At 48.4% G+C, this 23551-nt stretch overlaps 1 protein-coding gene across 4 annotated transcripts in view; it reads right to left on the bottom strand.

Moving 5' to 3' along the window:
• Window positions 1-2902: 2902 nt before the first annotated feature.
• Window positions 2903-23551, bottom strand: part of ERG (ETS transcription factor ERG) — a 231354-nt gene continuing 210705 nt past the window's right edge. For 3 of the 4 annotated variants that reach the window (XM_058661622.1, XM_058661621.1, XM_004594109.3), the window contains 7 exons: window positions 21425-21628; window positions 20467-20547; window positions 18849-18920; window positions 14188-14256; window positions 12903-12959; window positions 12294-12341; window positions 2903-4811 (listed from right to left, as the gene is read on the bottom strand). In XM_058661622.1, coding sequence (XP_058517605.1) covers window positions 4291-4811; window positions 12294-12341; window positions 12903-12959; window positions 14188-14256; window positions 18849-18920; window positions 20467-20547; window positions 21425-21628 — 1052 coding nt within the window. In that variant the 3' untranslated portion in view covers window positions 2903-4290. The remainder of the gene's footprint in view (window positions 4812-12293; window positions 12342-12902; window positions 12960-14187; window positions 14257-18848; window positions 18921-20466; window positions 20548-21424; window positions 21629-23551) is intronic. The other variant, XM_058661624.1, reaches the window with a different exon arrangement.

Raw genomic sequence — 23551 nt, 5'->3', positions numbered from 1 at the left:
TTTATAGTAAAAGGAGCGTAAGATTACAAGTAGACATTGGTAAAGTGTGTAAAGAACACGTCGGACACACTGTTAGCCCTCACAGTTCCTGGCCAATCATAAGAGCAGTTCTGCTCAAACAGTGGTCATGTGACCCACACGCGAGAGAGTGGCATGGGGCACAGGGCTTCAGCTATGTCTTCAGGGCTGCTGAGTTAGAGCTGGCCCTTTGAGGACTCTGAACTGGTCATCAGGAGTGCTACAAAGATGGGCAGGAAAGGCCTGCTGTGCCAGTCTCTTCAGTGTTTCTATAACAAAACACCAGAGGAGGCTGGGCACGCCCTAGAGGGCACGGCAAAGAGGTCAGCTTGGCTCCAAATTTCAGCTGCTGCAGGGTACAAATGCCACAGCACCTGCTCCCTGGCATGGGCAGTGGCAGCACGGACGAGGAGGAGAGAGGAGTGAGGCATGGCTCAGCCCTCCCTGCTGTGAACTATCCACTCTGCAGAACCCATTCGGCAAGCCCAGCATTAAGGCCAAAGGCAGTGACCCCATGGCCTAGGCGACTCTACCATGCCCCACCTTTGAAAGGATCCACTGCCTCTCAGGGTTGCCTCCAACATGGGAACCTACAAAATGGGGACACAGTCAAATGCCACTCAAACCAAAGCATGCACCCTAGTGGGTGGGATTCACATATCGTCCCCTAAAGACTTCCTTGTCCTAAAGAGAGAGAGGATCTTGACGTTAGGAGCCCTGGGGGTGACAGGTCATCCATCCCCTGCTTCAGATAAACTCCATGACGCAGTTCCGCAGAGGGAAGGAAAAAATGGTCAGGCATCCTGGCCTAATCAGTTGAGTCCTTGTAAGGTGGGAGCGATTGAAGGAGGTTTTCCTTCTAATCTACAAGGCGCAAACCACCTTCCTAAAAAGGGCCACAGGCAAGGACCCTAGGTCCTTGGCAACTGATAACAAAGTAGGGCCTCTGCCCTACCATCACTAGGAGTTCAATTCCATCCATAGCCGGGGGGTGTGTGGCTGGGGGAAATGACAGACCCAGCTGCTTCTCCATGTCTGCCCATGGTGAGCTGCGCCTGCCTGCAACCCTGGCCCCCGGAAGCCCTGAGACAGTGCCGGTCGCTGGGCTACAGAGCCTGGGCCGCAGAGCCTGGGGCAGTGTGGTGCTCTGCCTAGATGCTGGATTCACAAGGCAGAGGTTCTGTCAAGGTGACAGGCTGACATGAGGACAGGCCAAGGGCTGGGAGAGGTAGAGAGGAAGCTCACAACCCAGCACGACAGAGAGCCCGATGTCAAGACAGCTTAGGAGCCATTCTGTTGTGGAGCCTGAGATTTCCCTGTTGCACTGCTGTGTCATAGGACTTGCTAATTACCTGCATGCGGTGGGGGCGGGGCTGAGGACCCCAACTGCAAACAGCTGCATCTTGCTTTGTTTTTCTTACTTTGACAGAAAGTGCTGAGTGATGATCTTGAGCCCATTTGCATAACGCATATATAGTATGTGGCTGTGCCTGGTCTTTGCAAGCCCCAAAACCAAAAGAACCAATTCCTTCCATTACAACAGTGGGGTTCACTTCAACTGACAGCCTTGGTAATTTTATTCCTTCATACTTTTACTACTGAGATGCAGGCATTTTGCTGGCTTTTCCCAAGCCACTTTGGGTAATAGATGGTCCAGGGCTCCTTTCTTTTCCTTTTTATTTTTTTTAAGTGTATGGCCAAATGTTGGTCTAAATCTTTTTTTAAGATTTAATTATTTTATTGGAATGGCAGATATATAGAGAGGAGGAGAAACAGACAGGAAGATCTTCTATCCGTTGATTCACTCCCCAAGTAACCACAACAGCCGGAGCTGAGCCAATCTGACGCCAGGAGCCTCTTCCAGGTCTCCCATGTGGGTGCAAGTTCCCAGGGTTTTGGGCCGTCCTCGACTGCTTTCCCAGGCCACAAGCAGGGAGTTGGATGGGAAGCAGGGCCACCAGGATTAGAACTGGCACCCATATGGGATCCTGGTGCATTCAAGGCCAGGACTTTAGCTGCTAGGCCACTGTGCCAGGCCCTCAGGGTTCCTTTCAATCCGAGCAACGAGGGCTCCGTAATGCTTTGGAATGCTATCCCATTAAAACCCTAAAGCTCCTTGACCACACAGCCACAGCATATAGGTTTGGCATCTTAAGTTAATCACAGCCAAAGCATTACAAAGTGCAAAGCAAAGCCCCAGACTGGGAAGGGATTCAGGCTAGGATGTGGCTCAGGTGTGCTGTTTGTTCAGAACCTCCTGGCTTTACCCTTGTACTTTACCTTCACCTTGGCTGAGCTTTCATGCGACCAAGAAGAAAGATATCCAGGAAACTGCCCCTCAATCAAAGATACGGTGCAAGGGAGGCAGAACTAGGAACCAAAGGCTTAGCGTTCCTGAATGCCCACCCTCAGGGCTCAGACTATTCTGCCCTGGGAAACACAAAGCAACAACTTCGGTGGACAGATCCTCTGGAAAAGAAGCCAGCTGGCCATTGTGGATGCTGTCCCTTGGTTCTTCAGAAGGAAAGCTATTACCGCTAATCTGAGGCTGTGCTGATCAATCCTAGTGCAGTCTTCCTTAAAGAAAGGGCTCACTCAGGCTCCTAGCGGGGCGCCTGGTGACAGGTGCCGACCTGTAACTTCTCAGGGACCATCTCAGCTTCCGAGGCCCATTCCAACTCCAGTTCTAAACCTGAAGGCCCCCAACATGAAACCTTAGGTCATTCTGTTCCAGAGGTTGTAGCAATCAGGCATTGTTTGGGCTAATGCTATTTGGGTACCGAAGACAGGGTGAAATGAGAACACATCCCCCTTCCCACAACATCCAATTCAAGGTTCTACGAGGCCAGGTTAACCACTAAAAATGTGCAGATACAGACTCCTATGTCAATCTGATGAGCCGTGCTAGGCCAAGCTTATTTTATTACATACATTCTGCATTCTAAGAACGAATAACTTCATATTGTAAACACTAAGCAATACAGAGTTAAAATTCAAGGCCACGTGAAATCATTGATTGTCTCTTTCATTCCTATGTCTTTGGTTGGCCGAGATCAACTCGTAGTGTATAAATGCATAAGTTATATAATTATTATATAAAAAGGAGGAAAAAGAAACATTGACTTGTATACTTCATTCTGACAAACGCACAGCGTTCGTGACTCGAAAGGGGAAATGAAGCCCGGCTGTCTACCCAGCGTGCCCATGGGGCTTCTGATGGTGGTGACCCACAGGTCAGCTCTTACCTGACCCTGCGGAGGCCAAAGCCCCCACACCATAATGACATCCTGAATATTTGTTTTTGTTTTTTAAATATCAGACAATTCCAGTTAAATTTTTCTTTTGACAAAGAAAGAGATGCGTATTTTGAGTTCTGAGCTCTCCTACCTCCCCAACCCTCTGTCACACCATGCCTTTTTGGCTTAATACTGGATTTGGTATAACACTGACACCCTAAACCTCACATCTCCAACTCATCCTCCCCAGTCCCACATGTCCTCAGTCCAACCTCCACTGCTGGAGGAATTCCTCCCCCAAGTCCCTGCCTTCTCCTTCCCTGTCTTCTTTCCTCCACTCCCAGTCCTCTGTCTACAGTCCCACACGCCCTCTCTGAACACATCCTCAGTCCCACCTTTTGGCTCATGGTTCCTATAATACTGTAAAGGAGTTGGAAATGTTGGCTCATCTTCACAGTTTGAGAGAGCTGGCAGCTCTCCATCCAATGGGATGAATCTAGTTTCAACCAGAAGAGCAAGTGCCAATGGGTTCTGGGTCTTTTGATGGGCCACAGTAAGTCAGTCTCTCTCTCTCTTTCTCTCTCCCTGCTTTTGTGTTTTACTTTTGATATGTTACTAGCTTTACATACAGGTAGCCTTCCTTAAAATGGCATTATAAAGGTGTGTTAGGTCAAAACCATGTTATATCTGTTGTTTGAGTTCAACCCCAGTTGGCAACAGCAAGATCCCAAATTCCACCCCAAAGTTTGCACATGTCTCCAACAATCTTTCCTTCGGAACTTCGCCCCGATGACTTCATGCTTCTACCTACATCGTCTTTAACAAGTGGGTCCACAGATTAGATCATCCATGTACATGGCATTTTTAGCATCCTCTTGGTTTCCCTAGTAACACTATAGTAACTCCCACCCACTATGAGTCTTTGCATCTCTTCCCTGGCTTCTTCCACTTGAGGCACTTCTGATCCGTGTTCTCTAAGAGTTTGTGGCAATGGATTGGTGACTGGATGCAGTTGGGAAAGGTCACAGCCAGGTCTTTAGTAGTAAGTGCCCAGGTGCGAAGGCATATGGCTGGCTGGGAGCCTAGTGTTAGGGTATATCCCTCCGGTGGGTGAATTCCAGTATGGGTTTGGGGCAGCAAAAAAACTGGAAGACGTCACAGGGAGGGCCGGAGGGTGGGGAGCCACGAAGTTCATCTTCTGGGGGTGGGGATGATAGGAGCCCATGTAGGGGAGGTCCGAGGGGTACTTGTACAGAGATGATTCTGGTGGGTGGGGCTGTAGGGCCTGGGCGATTCCGTGGAAGTCAAACTTGTAGGCATAGCGCTTCCCATGCACTTTGGTCATGATGTTCTTGTCGTAGTAGTAGCGGAGAGCACGACTCAGCTTATCATAGTTCATATTGGGTTTGCTTTTCCGTTCTCCCCAGCGCCGTGCCACCTCATCAGGGTCTGTCATCTTGAACTCCCCGTTGGTGCCCTCCCAGGTGATGCAGTTGGAGTTGGAGCTGTCAGACAGGAGCTCCAGGAGGAACTGCCACAGCTGGATCTGGCCACTGCCTGGTGAGGAAGGAGAAGACAGTGGTGAGAAAAGGGTCTGAGGCCAAGGCATCCTCACCCAGAAGAAAAGTAGAGAGCTTATGGGATGTGGCCTGGATTTCCTTCACCTGACTTACCCACCCATACCTCAGTTGCTTCTCCTGCTCTAAGGCCGCCCTCTGCTCCAGAGAGCTCTCCTTCAAAGCACTGGGGCTGCTTCAGCCAAGTATCTCATGGTCAGAAGGTGCAGGAAACCACAGGCTGGGGCCTTGTTGTTACTCTGTGACACTGTGCACATCCTACAGTAGGCTGGAGCAGCTGCAAGGAGACTACATGGGAGCCGGCATTGTGGCTCAGCAGGTTAAGCTGCTTCCCATGACACCAGCATCCCATATTAGAGTGCAGGTTCGAGTCCCAGCTGCTTCACTTCTGATCCAGTTCCCTGCCTATGAACCTGGGAAGGGAGTGGAGGACGGCTTGAGTTCTTGGGTCCATGTCACCCATGTGGGAGACCGGGATGGACTTCTAGACTTTGACCTGATCATGTGTCCAGCTGGGTTTGAACAGGTAGTAGAAAATTTCTCTGTCTCTCTGTCCTTCTGTCTTTCAAATAAATAAAATAAATATTTTTTTCTTTAACTTCAACCTCATGGTGATGGTATGCCCCTGCCCTGTTCTGCCAGCCCCTTTTTAGCTGGGTGTCACCCTTAGTGAATCACTAGCACATGTGCCCAAGGCTCAGTTCCACCTCTAGGAAAATGACATAAGGCAATATGCAACCCTTGGGGACTTGGGAAGATCCGCCAGGTCCATGGTCTCCACGGGAGGCAGGGATGGCACTCAGGCAAAGTACACTAAGGTTTGCTCCATCCTTTCCTGACTATCTAGGTCAACTCAATGTTTTGGGAGTGAAAGAGCCCATTTTCCCCAATTTTGTGAAGCAGGAAAAAAATGCCATTACGTGACTGGCAATTATGACATAATCCCATTTACATTGGCAGGGTCGAGAAAAATACTACAAGTCAGACTTAGGAAATGAACTTCTGAATGTTTATGGAAAAAAGCAGAAGACGGAGGCAAACACCTGGGATTTCTACCACAATACACTGCTGGCACTCAGCAGGCCATTCTGCTACCACTTTGCCTAGCACGGTCAAACCACTCAGAATGAGGAAGCAGAGGGCAGAGGGCTGGCTCTACCTCAAACCACATCACCCATTTCCAGCACCCAGGCAAGTGAAACAGAAGTGGCATGCACATGCCCTGCTTCCCGCCTCCCTCACTTTGCAAGGCACTGCACACCGTGTGGGGCATGACAACATCCCCCAAAGGAAAGCTGTGAGGTGAACTGGGACTTGGGGACAGAGACCCCGCCCAGCCAGGTGTACACGGTCCGAGTTATCTAGGTCCCACTGAAGGTACACAAACAGGCCTCAAGGTTTCGTTCATTGCACAATGAATCCCAGGCTCATCCCTCTTGGCTGGCCACCGAGTTTCAATCTTGAAGATGATTTATGGCTCCCCAACAGAGAGAAATGTAGATTCGAGTGTGGCGGGGGGAGCCGGGGGAAGCAGGGAACATGAGATGAAAAGATAAGTTTATTCTGATGTGCTAAGTGGTGGAATCCATGCATATGAGAGGGTCTTCAAAAAGTTCATGAAAGATGCATCATGAGTGAAAGTTGCCAGTGAATACTGAGTGCTGAATGTCGGGGGAAGCCGCACCATGCTGGACGCACTGCTATTGAGTGCTGAATGTCGGGGGAAGCCGCACCATGCTGAACGCACTGCAGAGGATTTCAAAGTGGATGAGAGGCGAGACCTTCATCCCAAACTTCAGGCATGACACGGTCTTGCACTCATTATAAAGAAAAGTACCTATTATTTTGTGATACGCAATATTCAAGATAACTTGAATGGACAATCATTCATGAAATGAATGGAATGTTAAAAAAAATAAATCAATATAAAGTTGTTTTTCCTGGACTCCTTCCCACACCAGCTCCCCATGCAAACTGACTCATGAACCCTTGTGTCCACATTGGCTCCATGGAAATGTATGTTGGGGAACATCTCAGCATCACGAGAAACATGAGCCTCCTTTGAGTGTGTTCTGGCAAGGCGTGGCTTGGGGTCTGGTGACACATTTGCAATGTATTAGCAGCTTGTCGCTCATCGCCGTGGAAGCCTGCGACTTCCCAAATCACATAACAAACTGTTCTCAAACTGTTGAGCCACCCTTTGCATTTCATTAATATGCATTCAAAAATACAAAGAACGGTATGAGGGGATCATATGGTTTTGGTATATATATTGTAAGCAAAGGATTAAAACATGAAAAACATTCCATCAATAACCTGGGAATAGGAAGAAACACGAGGTCTCACGGTAATAGCCGAACATATGCTTCCCCACAAACACATGCAGTTGTTTGAAAATAAATATTCAGTGTCAACTTCCTCCCGGAGAGCGAGCAGTTCCACAGATTTCCATAAGCATTCAGACCTGCCACAGCAGCCAAAATACCGGCTGGCACCCGCTCAAGCAGCGCCAGGCCCCTTGGGAATCTGTCCCTTGGCCACTTCCCTCACAACGGGGTGAGGGAGAAGTGGAGAAGGGCATTTCCTTAGGCCCTGAGAATGCAGATTCATGACTGGAAATGCCAAGCTGAGGCATGGATGAGCTGAGCCTTCTACCCTGAGACACAGGGCTCAGGACCCCCAGGCCCCTGAGGGCTTCAGGGATCTATTAAAAGGAGACACTCTGGAGCAAGAGTCATTGGCTTCCTAATGTGAGTTAGATGTAATGTGAGGGGGAAAAAAAAGAAGTAAACAATGAAGGTTCCTGAAGAAAGTATTATACAATACAGGACCATGTCAAGTTTATAACTGGTTAGACCAGGTAGTCACAGCAGGCCTGGACCCGGGATGCATCAGGTATGCTGTGGCTTGGGATGCATTTCCCTATCAGAGTGCGTGGCTTCAAGTCCTGACAGATGCTGGCTCCCGCTTCCTGTAGATGCACACTCTGGAAGTCGGCAAGCGGTTGTTCCTGCTGCCCACGAGAGACCTGGATTGAGCCTGGCTCAGCCTTGGTGGTGGGGCAGTGGCAGGCATTTGGAAAGTGAATCAGCTGATGATCTCTCTCATTCTGTGTGTGTGTGTCTAAATAAATGAAAGAGGGTACATGGCTGACTGAGAAATCGCCATTAGTCTTAGGTCTGATGGCAACTCCTGGGGACCGAATTACAAAACCAATTTATGAACTAAGTTTATTGTTAAAATGATAACACTGAATGTGTGACAGGGTGAGCTTTAGGCTTTAGAGTCAGGATTCCAAAATAAGAATACCCAGTTAGGACACTATACAAAGACCAGGATCAAGCATTGGACAAGTTCTTCCATCTGACAGCACTGCCACCTGTACCTCATGAACTACCCTGGGGTAAAACCCTTCCAATCTATTTTCTCTCGCTGTAAAAAACCATCCTTGCCAGGTGTATAAGAAGAAGCTAGTTTTGATGAAAAATATCAGAACTGGGGTTAAGAAAATAAAGAGTGGTATTCACAGGCCACCTGCTGGATGAAAGGGCACGGGTGTGGCTTTTATGGGGGCTGGAGGCACACCTTCACCTTGGAAGAGAATTCATCTGTGAGTCTAGTCAGAAGAAAGAATCACGGTGGCAGAACACAGATACAGAAGCAAAGAGCAAACCATGAGACAATTTACAAATCGCACAGGACACAGAATGGCAAGTGAGACAGCAGCCATGGATGTCCTGGATTCAGTGTCCTGGGGCAAGGTTCAAAAACAGCCAAGTCAGGCAAGGCAGGAGGCAGCAAGCACCAAGAAGGCAGGAGTTTGGGGTCACTCCCATTGCACAGCCTGGGCCCTTCTGCATGGCGGTGGGAGGTAGATGGAGAGCTCTGGCCCCAGGCTAAGCAAGGCTCAGACCGTATGTATTAGGGGAGCAGATGAGCACCATGGCAGCAGCTCCGACTTCACAGCTAATGTCACCTTGATTGCTTGACCCTCAGTTGGGCCACCTGGTATACTGGACAACTCCCTCAGTCCCTGCGTCCCAGCGCCCCCATCTATAGGTACAGGGAATGACAACAGAACACTTCACCATGATTTCTCTGAGCAGAAAACCAGAGTTTTAGGAACCAGTCTTACAGCAAGGCAAATTAAAGCCTGTGATACTGGCATCTCATAATTGTACAGTTTGTATTTCAGCTGCTCCACTTCTGATCCAGCTCTCTCTCAGTGTACCTGGGAAAGCAGTAAAAGACGGCTCAAGTGCTTGGGCCCCTGGATCCTTTTGTGAGATCTGGAAGAAGCCCCCAGCTTTGGCCTGGCTCAGCCTTGGTCATTGCAGCCATCTACACAGTGAACCAGCAATGGAAGATATCTCTCTCTCTCTTTCTCTGTCTCTCTCTCTCTGCCTTTTAAAATAAATAATAAATCTTTCTTAAAAAGGATAGAAGTGTTTAAAGAAAGACATCCTCCTTCCAGCCAGGTAGGAAAGGCCAGAGAGAACACAGCTGCCCCAGGAGGCCCCGTGTTGGTCCAACAGGAACGTGGGATGCTGATGTTGTCAGGGCTGGCTGACATCCATGTGATACTGTGCTAGGTTCCCATGGTAGCCATAGGACTGCCCAATGTAGAGGTGAGGATTTACCCTGCCCAAGCACAGCAAGAGGTGGCACCCAGGCTCCATCTGGGCAACCACTGCTCAGTCCACTGCACAGTTCACCTTGCTTTCACACCTCAGCTGTCTCTCCTTGGGTTCTTGCCAGCCTGTCTCGTCTCTGGGGCTGGTTCTGGGTGGGTTACTACGGTGATACCACATGTCCCCACTTGCTTTGGCAATGGCAAATGCCTAAAAGGACTCCGCAGCTTAGCAGGAATCCAGATGCATTTTTATGTTTGCTACTGAAGAACACCCAGGTAAAGGCAGGAGGGCCACTGACCATTACCTAAGAAAACACTTCTCTTCCATAGGGAGGTGACGTATCCTCACTGGAGGAATCCTGTCCCAAGTGCTGGGTGGCTGGTGTACCCTAGCTCATTCACACTCCCTGACACAATCCTTTCACGGAATGGCTCACAAAGAGTCTGCACTGTCAGAAGAGCAAAGGCAGCTATTTCTAAGGGATGCAGGGGTTGTTGATCACAGAATGAAGAGCAGGACCAGCAGGAAGAAGAGCGAGATCAAAGGCAAGTCCGGCAGCAAGGTGAAATGCAACGAAGTGAAGCCTAAATTCAGATGGGAAGAACATCTGACTCACTGCACACCAAACATTCTGAATCTTGATCGGAAAGCCAGCTGGTGGGGAATCCAAGGACGGATGTGGTCATGTTTCCCCGGGGCTCACAGAGCATGGTCCTAGTGGGAGGAAGCAGGCTGTGCTTAGGCTGCCATGCTCCAGGCTGTGGCGCCCAGGTCTGGGCTGGCTTTCCAGACTTCCTGCTCTGAGCCCAAGTTGCTCTCCTGCCAGAGGCAGCCCGATGCAGTTAGACATGAGGAGGAACAGTGGGTATTCTATCACAGCTGATGCTTCAAACGGAGCCACGTGTGTCTCTTGGACCCCATCCTCCAAATAAGCCCAACAGCCCCTTCGAGATGAAACACTGTGGACATGGACATGCTTCTGTCTTGTTTGGGTCACCTTGACTCTTCTCTCCTGACCTCAAACCATCCCCTGCACCTAAACAACCATTCTTCTGCATGGAAAGCCTGCCTTTTTCTATGTACAGTCCCCACTGTCCAAGAACTCTCTCTTCCTTTAGTGCCTCACTGGGGGCAGTGGTGGGCTGCAGAGACTAGGGAGACAGAGTCAGGACTGACACAGCCTCCCTTCCTACTGCTGGCTGCGTGACTCAGAACAAAGTGCCCTATGTCTGGAGATCTCTGATAGCTCTTCTGTTCAGCGGCGATAAGGACCTTCCTGGGTTGATGTCAGGCACACAGGGGACCACCGACAAAAGCACTTCCCTAGGGAAGGGTATTGTATGGGCTGGGAGCTGTGGGGCTGCATTTGTCTCCCCAGGTTCTTCCACTGTTCCTTCTGCCTAACCTGCCTCAAACACACCTGCCAGATCCATGTTCCCTAAGGACAAGTGGACATAATCATTTCAAAACACTGTCACTTGAGGAAGGACCAGAGACATGGGAGTCCTGGCCACCAACTCGACACTCGCCATGGAGAAAACATCCTGTGGCTCCAGGGTGTGGACCATGTAATGACCTCTGTCCTTCTCTTTACCAACTGAGCGGCTGTGAGGTTACAAGCACCACCTCATTTTCCTTCTCATTTCTTATGTAATGGGTAACTGTTGAGTATTCAGCATGGACCCTGAGCTGCTACAAGTAAAACTAGTCCCTTCTAACTGCCCCTACTCCTCAAAAAGCCTTTGCTGAATCAATTAACATTAACCAAGATGGAGTATCCAAGATACTGACACTCAGTAACAACGGTATTCCAATATTTTCATTGCATAAATTCTCTGGGGAAAAGGGATGAGGGGAGGGCGCGGGAATGCTGAGTAAATCTGAATTCTTTCCTTTCCAAGTCTATTTTGGCCTCTGTGTTTAGGAAATGCACATTGCAGCAGACCCTCTCAATATGCCTGTGACATCCTGGCATCTGAGCATACAGCTGAGAACATGAGCATCTGTTAAGAATTTCTGAAGCTGCTCTTAGCACAGCTGGTTCTGATCTGAGTACAAACAAAACAACAGGGTTGGCGCTGAAGCGTGGGGACAGGTGAAGGTTTTTGGCAAGGTACTGGGGGCCAATTAAGACTTCGCACTTTCTTCCAGCCTCTAAGTTCCAATAGAGGCTATGAAAGAGGATCCTGAACTTGGCTTCCTGTGGCTGCTATTAAGGCTCTGTTTTAAAAGACTGGATGTTTTACCTGCTTGTGTGATGGGCTGAACAACTGAATTCTCTCTTCCTCAGAGTGGGATGTTGTGCCTAAGAATATGACTTTTTTTTGGAAATGGGACTTCACATTGGTCCTCAGTTTTGAATAAGCCCATTAGAGGGTGCCCTGCACTAATAAGGCCTCGCCATTATAAACAAGGGAAATGTGGATGCAGAGACAGGCGTAGAGGGAAGAAACGCAGCATCTACAGGCCAACAGGCAGGACTCAGATTAGATCTTTCCTCTAGGACCTCAGAAGGAATTCGCCCTCCTCCACGTCACCCTGTTACTGATCAGCAGCCCTCAAAAACTGGGAGATGACAGGTGTCCGCTGTTTAAATTCCTAGCCTATGGATCTTTGTTCAGCAGTCCCAAAACCCCAGAATAGTTCAGATGAGGTTATGACACTGTTTGCTAAAAAGCTAAAAAAAAATCTGGATGGATAACCTCACTTAATTTTTTTTTCACGTTGGCAAATCACCCAGGGGAACCCAACATCTCAATTTGTCCCGTCAGATTTTTCACCCACACAGGAGGTACTTCACAGGAATGAAATCACAAGCAGGTTCTCACCTGGGTTGGCAAGGCGGCTACTTGTTGGTCCAAGGATCTGATAAGGATCTGCAACCAGAAGAGAAGAAGTCAAATCCCAAAGATGGAGCCGGACTAGGAATTAGCCTGATGGGATTCAGGCCGTCACACCGACTCCACTGTGTTCAGCCAGAAATGCTCCTCCCAACAGCTCCTGGTTGGGATCACATGTGTCTCTTAGGAGCCATTTCTTGCCAGAGGCCTCTTAGTTGGTGACAGAGCTTGAGTTCAACTCCAGGTTTCTGACGCCTAGCCCAGCCAATGCATGCTGGGCCCCCAGCCTCCCCTGCACCTGCCTGTGGAACTCAGACTTTGACTCTGGTGTGGAAGGTACAATGGCAAGATCTACAGACCACAGAGAGGCTGCCCACGTGTGGGCATATAGAGTGCTTCTTCCCGTACTGATCACATGGGTTTGGGACATGTCTTAGCAAATCTCATGCCATCATGTTAGTGTTGGCTCACATTTAAATATGGAGCAGGCATGAACAAGGAGAGTTAGTTACACATCAGTTTCATTTCCAATTGACATGTTTTCAGATATTCCCAGCAGAGTCTGTGTCTTCTTGACAGAGAGTCCCTGCAACCTACCTAACTGGGGCCGCTGGTCTTCAGTTTTGGGCACTGCCGAAGGAGACGGCTGAGCAGCTGCAAATGTAGAAATCAGGACAATTAGCAAGGACATAGTCTTTGATGTAACTGGATCATCACTTCACTGGTTATTTGAGCTATTTGCATCACAGTCTTGCTCCCAGAACACAACTTATTGGAAGGAAAAATCTTCCTTCCTAATGAAACTAACTGTAACCATTCAAGGAAGGGCCGCCACCACGTCATGGCAAGCTTAGCCTCCATTGCAGCATCAGCATCCCATACGGCCCAGGCTCAAGTCTCAGCTGCTTCACTTCCAATCCAGCTCCTTCCTCACTGAGAAAGTGAGGAAGCAGTGGAAGATGGCCCAAGTGCTAGGCCTCTGAACCCATGTGGAAGACTTGGAAGAAACTCCTGGCTCCTGGCTTCAGACTGGCCCAGCTCCAGCCATTGCAGCCCCTTGGGGCATGAACCATGTATCTCTGCCTCTCTTCTCTCTATATATAATTCTGCCTTTCAAATAAATAAATTTTTTATAAAGAATCCCATTTCCTATTATTTAAAACAATCTCATGGATTCCTCCACTTTTTCCAAAAGTTGGGGAAAAAATGAGATGGCTTACAAAGCAGTAAAATCAGTCACAGACTAAAATAAACAGATATAGGGAAACCACCAGGAAAATAAAACAAAGCCATCAATACTGTTAAGCTTAGCCAAGCTTAAGGAAATCACCAGTGGTTTAATCTGCACAGCATTCCGTGATCAGGCACGTGTCTATGCTGACATACACCAAGTGCTAATGCTGGGCTACACCACATTAAAGCCACGCCTCTGCACTGTTCCATTTCAAATCAGGCTCCCTGCTAATGTTCCTGGGAAAGCAGCAAAAAATGGTCTGAGTTTCTGAGAGCCAACGCTCACCATGCGAGACTTCGCCAGAGTTCTAGGCTTCTGCCTTTGGCCTGGCTCAGCCCTGGCTACTGTGATCATTTTGAGGAGTGAAACAGCAGAAGATGGCTGCTCTCTCTTTGTCTCTCTCTTTTCTCCTTTCTCTGTAACCCTGCCTTCCAAGTATTTAAAAAAAAAATTAAAAATACACGACCTCATTGGTTCCTTTTTGTTATGAAAGGAAGGTACAATCTAAATCATGAAAGAATCATTGCATTTAAAGACCCATTGTGCTCTGCTGACAATAAAGCAGACCCACTGCATGCTGGAAAGCCACGTGTTAACTTCAACAAGGATGCCTTGCCCAGCTTTGGGCAGGGGGCCTTATTTCTGTACCTTTTGTCTGGGGGGTGGGGTGGCCATGACCAGTCCAGGCTGACCTCCTGGGGGGCTCATAGGGTAGATCTGTGAAGACAAGTTGAATTAAAGAGCAGTATTGTCTTTTCCATCATAAATGTTTATGTTTTCCATTTCCTTTTGTGTTTATTAAAATAAACATTGTGCCAGAGAAAATATCTATTAATCCAAAGTGATAGTCTGTCTGGATTCCATTACATTTGGGTTTTATTTACAAACTGTAATTCTGTGTAAGGGATTAGTCTAAAACTCTCAGATATTGCTGTAAAAATTCCGAGTGACAGATCTCCCCAGGACTTGTTAACGCTTTTCTGTAATCAGCTGCCTCACTCTATCATCTTTCCATCTCTCCCATAAATAACCTTTTAAAAAAAAGATAAAGATCATATCAAAAGTTCCTTAACATTGACGCTACCCTGCTTCCACCTGAGACTGCTCTCATGACCTGACCAAAGCTGAGGCACAAGTAAGATGAACCAGCAAGCTGTTTGACATCCGCCTGCAAATCCACTCCCGGACACCCACAGGTGTCTTGCTTCTCCCTCTTGCCTGGGTACCAGCAGCACCTTCTCATCCTCTTACGTCTCAGCTGCCTTCCTTGGCCGCCTTTCGTTTCCCATGTATCATCGCTTCATTTAGATTAGATCAGTCTTCACTGGTCTAGTTCTCCTTCTCAATAAACATTTCCTCTCTTTCCTTTTCGGTTTGAACTGAGGATTCCTTGAAAATGAGTGGCATGAAATGAATGACAGAACTGAAACTGCAATTGCCCCTACAACAGTGGTATCCGGACTTTGACTACATGCCGGCGTTTTCACTGCATCTCTGCCGGCACCTGCACTGTGAAGCTCCACTGCACTTCCACAGTGATACTTCTCCATCTTCCACGTGAGTTTTGCTCCTTAAGGCAAAAATACATCCCACAACCATTACCATGCATGCTGCTACCAACTGCACATGGACGCAGCCTTCCCACATGCAGTTTTAAACAGAACTGTCCTAGAATGTGTCACCCTGCGTTGCCTTGTCTCATTTCAACATCAAGTGTCATGCTGGGTCAGCTGGAGGCCACAGCCAGGTACTCCAGCAGGTGTTTTACTACCAGGCATTCGGAGACTGCCATAAAAACCTCACCTAGGAGACAGGACCTTGTAATTATTTTTGAGTCTCTTTTCCAACAAATCATTTAACCTTGCTTAAAATGAGCAGTTGGCTGGGCCAGGCTTGAAAGAGTGAGACAGTTGTAGAAGATATGTCTCTTCCTATTTTCCTCTCCCAGAGAGGACGAAAATGACACGCAACGTGAAATTCGAGACAGCTTTGCCTTAATTTATTTAGTCTGTTTGGCTACAAGCGCTGCACTGACTGTGGTCTGTGAAATCTGACCCAGCGGGGCTTGGAAGGGCTCTTTCTCTTTCTCAGCTCTGCTATTGCGGAACCCTCTCCTTCTCAGCTGGCACTTGTGTCTCCTTGGACTTCAAGCTTTTCCCTCTCTGTTCCTTAGAGATTTGCTTTTCTGCACTGGACTGCTCATAGGCATGAAATCCACAGCTGCCATCAATTTACAACTCAGTCCCAACTGAGGCCTCTGGGGATATTGATACCCATCACATCTAAGCAAGTTACACTTTCACTTAAAAAAAAGTGACTAGCCAGCCTTTTGAGATGTGTCTAAGAAAGAAAAATCTGTAAGCAAGGCAATTCTGACAACATCTAGCCTCGGTCAAGCAGATCGACAAAGGACTCCTATGTACCATGTGAAAAAGCAACCTAATACAGAAATAGATTCGAGATTTTTGTTTCTCCGAGTGTGGGCCCTGGACCAGCAACATTGACCACAAACAGGACGGAAGGGGCTGCCAGAAATGTGAACTCTTACCAAGACCTATGGAATCAGAATGGGTTTTATAACATAGTCCCCAGTGCCCCGCTGCTCAGCGAAGTTTGAGAAAGCTGTTGGAGACAGCTTCCATCCTTCTTTCCTGGCTAACTGTGTTCCTGAAGAGGTTTCAGACATGCTGCTTGGGGTGTGCCAATACATGCTCAAATACGGCTGCAGTTGCTCTAGACGGACTGACTGCCTTCACCCCAGGTGCAAGATGGTTGTGGTTGGGGTGGGGGATGGGCACTGAGTCAGAGTGGATAAGCTGCCTCTTGGGTTGCCACATTCTGGAGCAGAATATCATGTTTCTGATTCAGCTTCAAGCTAATGCAAGCCCTGGTAGGCAGCAGGTGACAGCCCAAGTATAGAATCCCTGTCACATATGGAGGGAATCTTGAAACTACACATTTTGGAAATGAACAAGTAGAGAGAATCTCTCTAGCAGACGATAGCTCTTCTCTATCATTAAACAAAAAATAAATAAGTGTTTTAAAAAGATTACTAATGAAACCAAGAATAGCCAGCCTCCAGTAGGTTTGTAACACATGGACTTAAACAGAAAAACATCGCTCAAGAAATGTGACTTAAAAATTAAGCAGCAAACCACTAGCATAAAAACTATTTTGAAACTTTTGGTTTATAAACTTCTCCTTAGGGTGTACAACTGTGCTCCACCTTCCCTTGAAGGTAAGTCAGGACCTCACCAACACCAAAGTAAGCCTAATTTTCAGCCAAGTGTTAGTGATGCTTGTATAAATGGTGATTACCATGTTCATAAACCCACTGCCATGCAAGATAAGGGGGATTTTGTCATCCCTCGTGACATTCCGGTCCATGCATTCTTATCAGGTACTGTTCACAGGCTGTAGTCCTGCAGCAGCTCTCCTGCTGGCACATGTTGAAGAAAGCCTGGCTTAGATGGGGTGCCCAAGAGGAGCCTGCTGCAGAGCTGGTTTTGGTGGTTCTGCTCCTGGCTGTGTGAAAACCTGCAACTCCACGCCCATATGCCATCGGTGCCAGCACAAAGGACTTTGGCCACGAACAGATAGATGTTGCATGTCACTTTTCGTGATTTTTTTCCAACACCCTATTTCTCTTCAACTTTGATCTGCATGATAATGAACTCACACCCTTGGCAGAAATTTATGTGAAGAGTAAGTCTGATTCCTGGCATTGGTCCTGCAATTTCCTCTGTAAAAGTCTGTCTCTAAAATTCCAACTTTATAAAGCCTTTTCTTAGTCAACTTTAGGGTGATCACAGCAATAGTCATCCTGTTCAAGGCCCCAAACAGGAAGCTGCACTTATGGATCTGGCCTGGTGTTGACGCCCATATACCAGTGCTGGTGCCACTTTGCTAGGAGCTGGGTTTGTAGCAACCCTGAGTAAAGCTCCCTCTGTTACACCTCTACTACACGTCTGCAACACACCCAAGCCTTGGCTGCTTTCACACTGGGTCTAAATCCAGCCATGCCGGAGAGTCTCCCATCATCAAACTCACCAAAAAGTAACCCTCCAGTCCTCTTGGCCTACCACAGATTGATTTTATAAAGGCCATAAAGAGCTCAACTTCATTCTGCAGCAGCGCGATACTTTCACAAAGCGCTCTAGATGAAAAAGCACAAGATCCCCAGAGCCCATGAACTTGAAGGCTGTGAGGAAGACAGAAGGCCAAAGGGTGCACCCTGTATCATTCAGTTGCTCTCCTGTTCTGCTTCACATCTGCCTAAAGTCTTCTAAAATCCTCTACAGATGACATGGAGATCTTGGGAGGGCATTCTCTACTCCCCTCTCATGCAGGTCTGCAGATCTTGGTAGTTGCATCAGAGTAAAGAGGAGCAAATGAGGCACTTGCTAAGGCATGGAGTTAAATTGCAACTTGGCAGTGTCATGTGGTACCTGCATGTCCCATTCTCCTTGGCTATGCCCAGTGGTTCCAAGAAGGAATAACTCAAGATTCCAGGAAACCCATGAAGAGTCCCAACTTCTAAATGGAAGTCAATGATGCTTTTCCATTCTTGGATAACACCCAGAAGTGCATTGTGACATGTGAGCTGTCATGGGCTTAAGGAAGGTCCTCCTGACCTGATTGTAAGAGGCCAGTTGGGTGGGAGAGCCTGAGTTGGTTGAAGTGTGTGAGCCAGAACTGTCTTTGCAACTGCAACATTACGCTGAGACCTCAGGGGGCAGCGTCGTTGGCAGAAGCAGGTGGGACAAAGGAGAAGGTGGGGAGTATTGCCGGTAACCAAAACGACAATCATCTGACAAATAGATGCAATGCCGCAAAACAAGGAACATCAAATCACAGAACGTATAACAACATGCATACATGCTAACACATCCTCAGAGTAGAAGACAAGAGTTCTCCAAATGCTGGTTCAGCAAAAGGGCTTCGGAAAGAAGCTATACTGGGAATTGGGAAGATGTAGAAACCTAGTAGGAATAGGGGTCCGCATGTGGCCGCCTGTCAGGTCACTACCCAGGCTCAGGCCATCGAGAGGCAGGACTGACAGGACACAGCAGTGTGAGGCTGGCCGGACAACTGAGGCAGAGAGGGGGCTCTGGCCTAAACTGCTTTGGATGAGGCCATGCAGGGACCTTGAGTATGGTCTCCCAACAAAACAATATGGACTTAGTTTCCCAGTTGGCAGAAGCAGGACAGACTGTCTGGGGCTGGCGTACTATCCAGGAGTAGGTCTGGTGAGCGGGCCACCTGGGATGCCTCTTCAAAGAGAGATCACGTGGGGAGAGTTCGCCTACCTGGCCTAGTTGTAATTCTTTGCGTGGCTTCAGGATAGACTGAAGTATTGGGGAAAATAAAAGCTGCGCCCCCTGCAGACAAAAGGAGAGAAAGCGTGTGAAGGTCCAGCTGTGACTCTCCACCCTGGCACCAGGGGCACCATTGTCAGCCCCGGGACAAGGGGGGCCTCACAGGCATGGCCTGGGGTCCGGCTCAGCAGCAAATTCTGCAGCTGGAAGGGGGCCTCCTTTGTCATTTAGGGGTGTGTGCATGTGTGCTGTTTTTAGCTTTTTGCCCAAGCCCCATCTCTATCCCCCTTTCAAGCACGTTTTATTAAAAATGAACAATCCAATGGTACATGTTTTATTTTTTCAAATTACTGGACAATCCCTACCATACTTTACACAGCTCTTGGCAAAACAGCACCAAGGACCACAACTGTTCTGCCTGTGAGTAGGTGGATCTTATTAAAAACTTCTCCGTGTCTCAGTTCAAACGCATGTTCTCCCCTTTCTCTCTCGCCATCAACACTCATACGCTGTAAATGGAGAAGAATGATCCTTGCACAGCCCAGCCCATCTGTTGTCTGGTCCTTCACCGCATCTATGCTTCACAAGTACAGAACTAATGAATTCAGAACTTTCTTCAAGCTTTCACTCACACTGGAAGAATTTCTAAATGAATGTAAAATTATCAGAAGATGTGCATCGCTCCAAGGAATGTTTTCCTAAGACAGAAAATCTATTCTGAGTCATCACTCCTTATTTCTGGCCACAAGACTGTTACTAGGCTGATGTGCAGAGATTAAATTAAAGAGGTGTACCAGTAACCTAAAATCTGAATTGAAGTAAGATTAAAACCACAATGTTTTCTATAAAAGACAAAGAGAAGCTAAGTTTCATTTTCGTACCCATTTACCATTTTAAAATAACAGAGTAAATACAAGAGTATTTCAAAAAGTTTGTGGGAAGCGGAATGAAAAGAAAAGCTAATTTTAATGTAAAAGATTAATTGACACTTTTTTGTAACATCCATTTTCCATGAACATTTAGAAAACTTCTAGTATCAGGGAAATCAGTGCAGTTCCGGGTAAGAGATGGCCAGGAAGTGGCTTCTGAGAAGGAGTTACCAGGGCTTCCCAGCACCCACTGTTGCACCCCTGGGCAGGGGGTTGCAGGAAAGGCCCTGCTGCCTGACAGTGGGTGGGCAGCGTGTGGCCATGCTTCCAGCGAGAGGAAGGAAACAGATATGGACCCAGACCATCAGACCCCGTTAAGCTAAAGCAGGATAAGCAGACACAATGGAGACTCACTAGGTAGAGATAGAAACATAGGCATTCGATTAAGGATCAATTTTATATCCTCCAAAGTTTAGCATAAATGTATTTTTGAGCCAAATTAACAGCATACCCTTCTCTGGCCTTCTGCACACATACAGACGACAGAATTGACACAAAACCAAGGACTTTCTCTTCCCACTGGGCTGTGTTGCTGCCTGCACACCCAGACACACCACCCACTCTTCACCCCAGGGTCGGCCTTCTTGGTGCAGGGACCATGCAGGGTTTCACACTGCAGCCCACACCTGCAGACGACACCCTGCGCTTGTGCTGGGGGCCAGGGGCAGGGCCAGCATTACCTGTGTTTCTAGCATGCATTAACCGTGGAGAGTTTTGTAAGGCTTTATCCACATCATCTGAAGTCAAGTGGGGAAGAGGAGCTGTAAAACAAAGTAAAAGGCAACATCAAAATGCAAGAGAGAGCATCGACTTTCTTCAAAGCGGACCGAAAGGAGAGAGGGAGAAACAGAAAACGGAGGGAGGGAGGAGGCAAGAAGAGAAGGAGGTAAAGGGAGGGAGGGGGGACAAGGAGAGAGGAAAAGAGGGAAGAATGAAGGCAGAGATGGACAGAATGGAGGAGGGAAGCAAAAGGAGGTTAGGGAGGGAGGGAAGAAGGCAGCGAGGGAGGAACGCATGGAGGATGGAGGATGGAGGAAGGAGGGAGGAAGCCCTGTCACTCCTCAGCAAGTCAAACTTCAGTGACCCAGGGAGGAAGCGGCTGGGCTGGAAGGGGAGCTCCAGGGGAGCGCAGACTCCACTCCATGTGTGGTAATCCCTTCTTGCTTTGCAGCCACCTAGGCAGGGTGGTAGCTCAGACAGGCAGCAGACTCCTGCGTCCGTGTCCTCACCACCATTCTCATTCCAGCAGGTGGAGCTGAGTCACGTGTCAGGGAGTGCTGTCCCTGCCTAACACGGGAGATGGATTGTGCTGGCGCAGCTGGACTTGGCCTGCACACCCCGTGATGTACAGCAGGCAGAGGGCATCATGTTTGCCTCCACGTGGGGCACCATGGAAGCTGACAGATTCGTGTCCACTTCCTTGGCTCTTCCAAGGGGACTTTGGTGAAGGAAGGTGGCTCTTAGCTTCCTGGCACAGCACTGGCTATGGGTCCCCAGCAAGGTAGTTAAGCTGCATCATTCTAAGGAGGCTGTCCCCTGGGACCCCAGCTGGGCCCAAGGGTGAGGGCAGGTGGGCGTGGTCAGCTAAGAAGGCCACAACCTTGTGGGAGGCGCCCTGGCCTTGGGAAAGAAACTCACTCTCTCTGAGGTAGTGCAGGTGGGAGAGAAGGATGTCGGCGTTGTAGCTCGGGGTGAGCCTCTGGAAGTCGTCCTTGGTCATCTTGCACAGCTCCTTGCCGTCGATGTTCTGGAACAACAGGATGTCCACGTCGGGGAGGCCGTACTCCTTCACTGCCCACTCCAGCCACTGGCGGACATGGTCCGTGCTCCACAGCGTCGGATCTATGAGAGAGCGGAACTGGTGCACTCGGCTGCCAAGGACAGAGACCCAGGACAGAACACTGCCCCTGCAGAGTCCCCACAACCCCCTCATTCAGCAGCGTGGCCTCGTTGAGAAGTCAGGGGGGAACAACTGGGGCAGAGACGGAAACTGATTTACCCAGTCTTTCACAGAGCTTGTTCTGGAAATTTGGGGCTACTCAGATCACAGGGTTCACAATTTCAGAGAATGAGAGAGAGAATTCCATCTCTTTAGCCATCATTGGCTGCGTCCTACTGTGTGTGTTAGCAGAAAAAGCTGAAATCGGGGACTGGGGCACTGAAGGCAGGGATACGCAGTTTAATCTCTAGGTCAAATGCTTATTTATTGCCATTTCCTTCTTAGATTTTATTTTCATTTGTGCTCATTTCAAAATCAGTAGGAATACAAGAAAATCCCATTTCCTTAAGGCATTACTGGTATAATTATATGAAATAGGAGCAAGCAGCACAGATCAGGATCTAACTACAGGTGACCAAAGCCGGATCAGTGAGTGTAAAAACTGTGACATCATCCTACCTGCTAGTAGATCTGACAGTGAGCTGTCAGACACAGGGAACTGGGCTAAGCAACTGACGGGCAGCTGCTCCAGGCTAGGGGAGTCACAGGTGGGGCTTAGACACGCTGCAGCTGACATACAAGATGAGGCGGGGTCCTGGAGCGAAGAAGAGGGTCCCCAAGAGAAATACAACATCCTGTGAAGAGGCTTTACGGCACTTTGCAGCAAAGAGCCCCTGAAGTGCTGACAGACACCTGAGCCTGGTTCCTGTCGTCAGCCCCCATCGCTGGACTTGCTGGGTCTGGCTCAGGGAGGCCGCTTCTCCCTAGGTCAATGCCCTGTGCTCAGTTCTCCGGACAAGCCAAGCAAAGTCACCTGCATGGCACCATATCTGCTTATCCAGACTGGAAAACTCTGGCATGGCACTGAGTCATCCTTCAAGCCCTGTTTGAGAACCTTGTCTGCTGCTGCCTTAGAGGAGGCAAGGAGGAAATGGGCTGTGGAGGATGTGGTACATTTGCAAGAAGTAAGCACTGATAGCGGTAAGAAACAATCACTCATACCACCAATATTCTCTTCCCTCCCCATGCTCTACATTGTTTTACAACAAAGATTTATTTTTTAAAAGATTTATTTTCTCTTTATTGGAAAGGCAGATATACAGACAGGAGCACAGACAGAGAGGAAGATCTTCTGTCCGATGATTCACTCCTCAAGCGGCCACAACAGCTAGACCTAAGCCAATCTGAAGCCAGCAGCCAAGAGCCCCCTCAGGGTCTCCCATGCAGGTGCAGGGTCCCAAGGCATTAGGCCATGCTCCACTGCTTTCCCAGGCCACAAGCAGGAAGCTGCGTGGGAAGTGGGGCTGCCGGGATTAGAACCAGCGCCAATATGGGATCCTGGTGGGTGCAAGGCAAGGACTTAAGCAGTCAGGCTACCAGGCTGGGCCCAAGAAATACTTTTAAATCTACATAAGCAATCCCCCATCTCCTCCCCTTCTGAACACCCCAGAAGTATCCTTCCGAGCTGTTCCCATGTGTATTTTAATGCTTTCACTGTACAACTATGAAACTCAATGAAAGGGCCATCTACTTGCTCTATGTACTCAGCTCTGGGTTGTCAAAATGAAGCCAACTTAATTCTGCCACTGGGTCATGATGTAGTTTTCATGATAAATGAGACTGAAATTCTGATAGAAGGATTTTTTTTTTCTTTTCCTCATGGCAGATCAAAATTCCTCATGACACAAAACCAGGTCAACCAAGGTCTTGGAACAGCCTTGACTTGGATCCTTTTAGTCTCATTTCCCTGTAGTGTGAGTAGCTTTCACAGGCTGGACACGCTGCCCAAGTCACTTCTGGTAAGTTCTATCCTTAAGGTATCAGCC

This window comes from Ochotona princeps, chromosome 3 (genome assembly GCF_030435755.1).
Source record: "Ochotona princeps isolate mOchPri1 chromosome 3, mOchPri1.hap1, whole genome shotgun sequence".
Taxonomy (NCBI): Eukaryota; Metazoa; Chordata; class Mammalia; order Lagomorpha; family Ochotonidae; genus Ochotona; species Ochotona princeps.
This window is presented reverse-complemented; position numbering and strand designations above follow the sequence as displayed.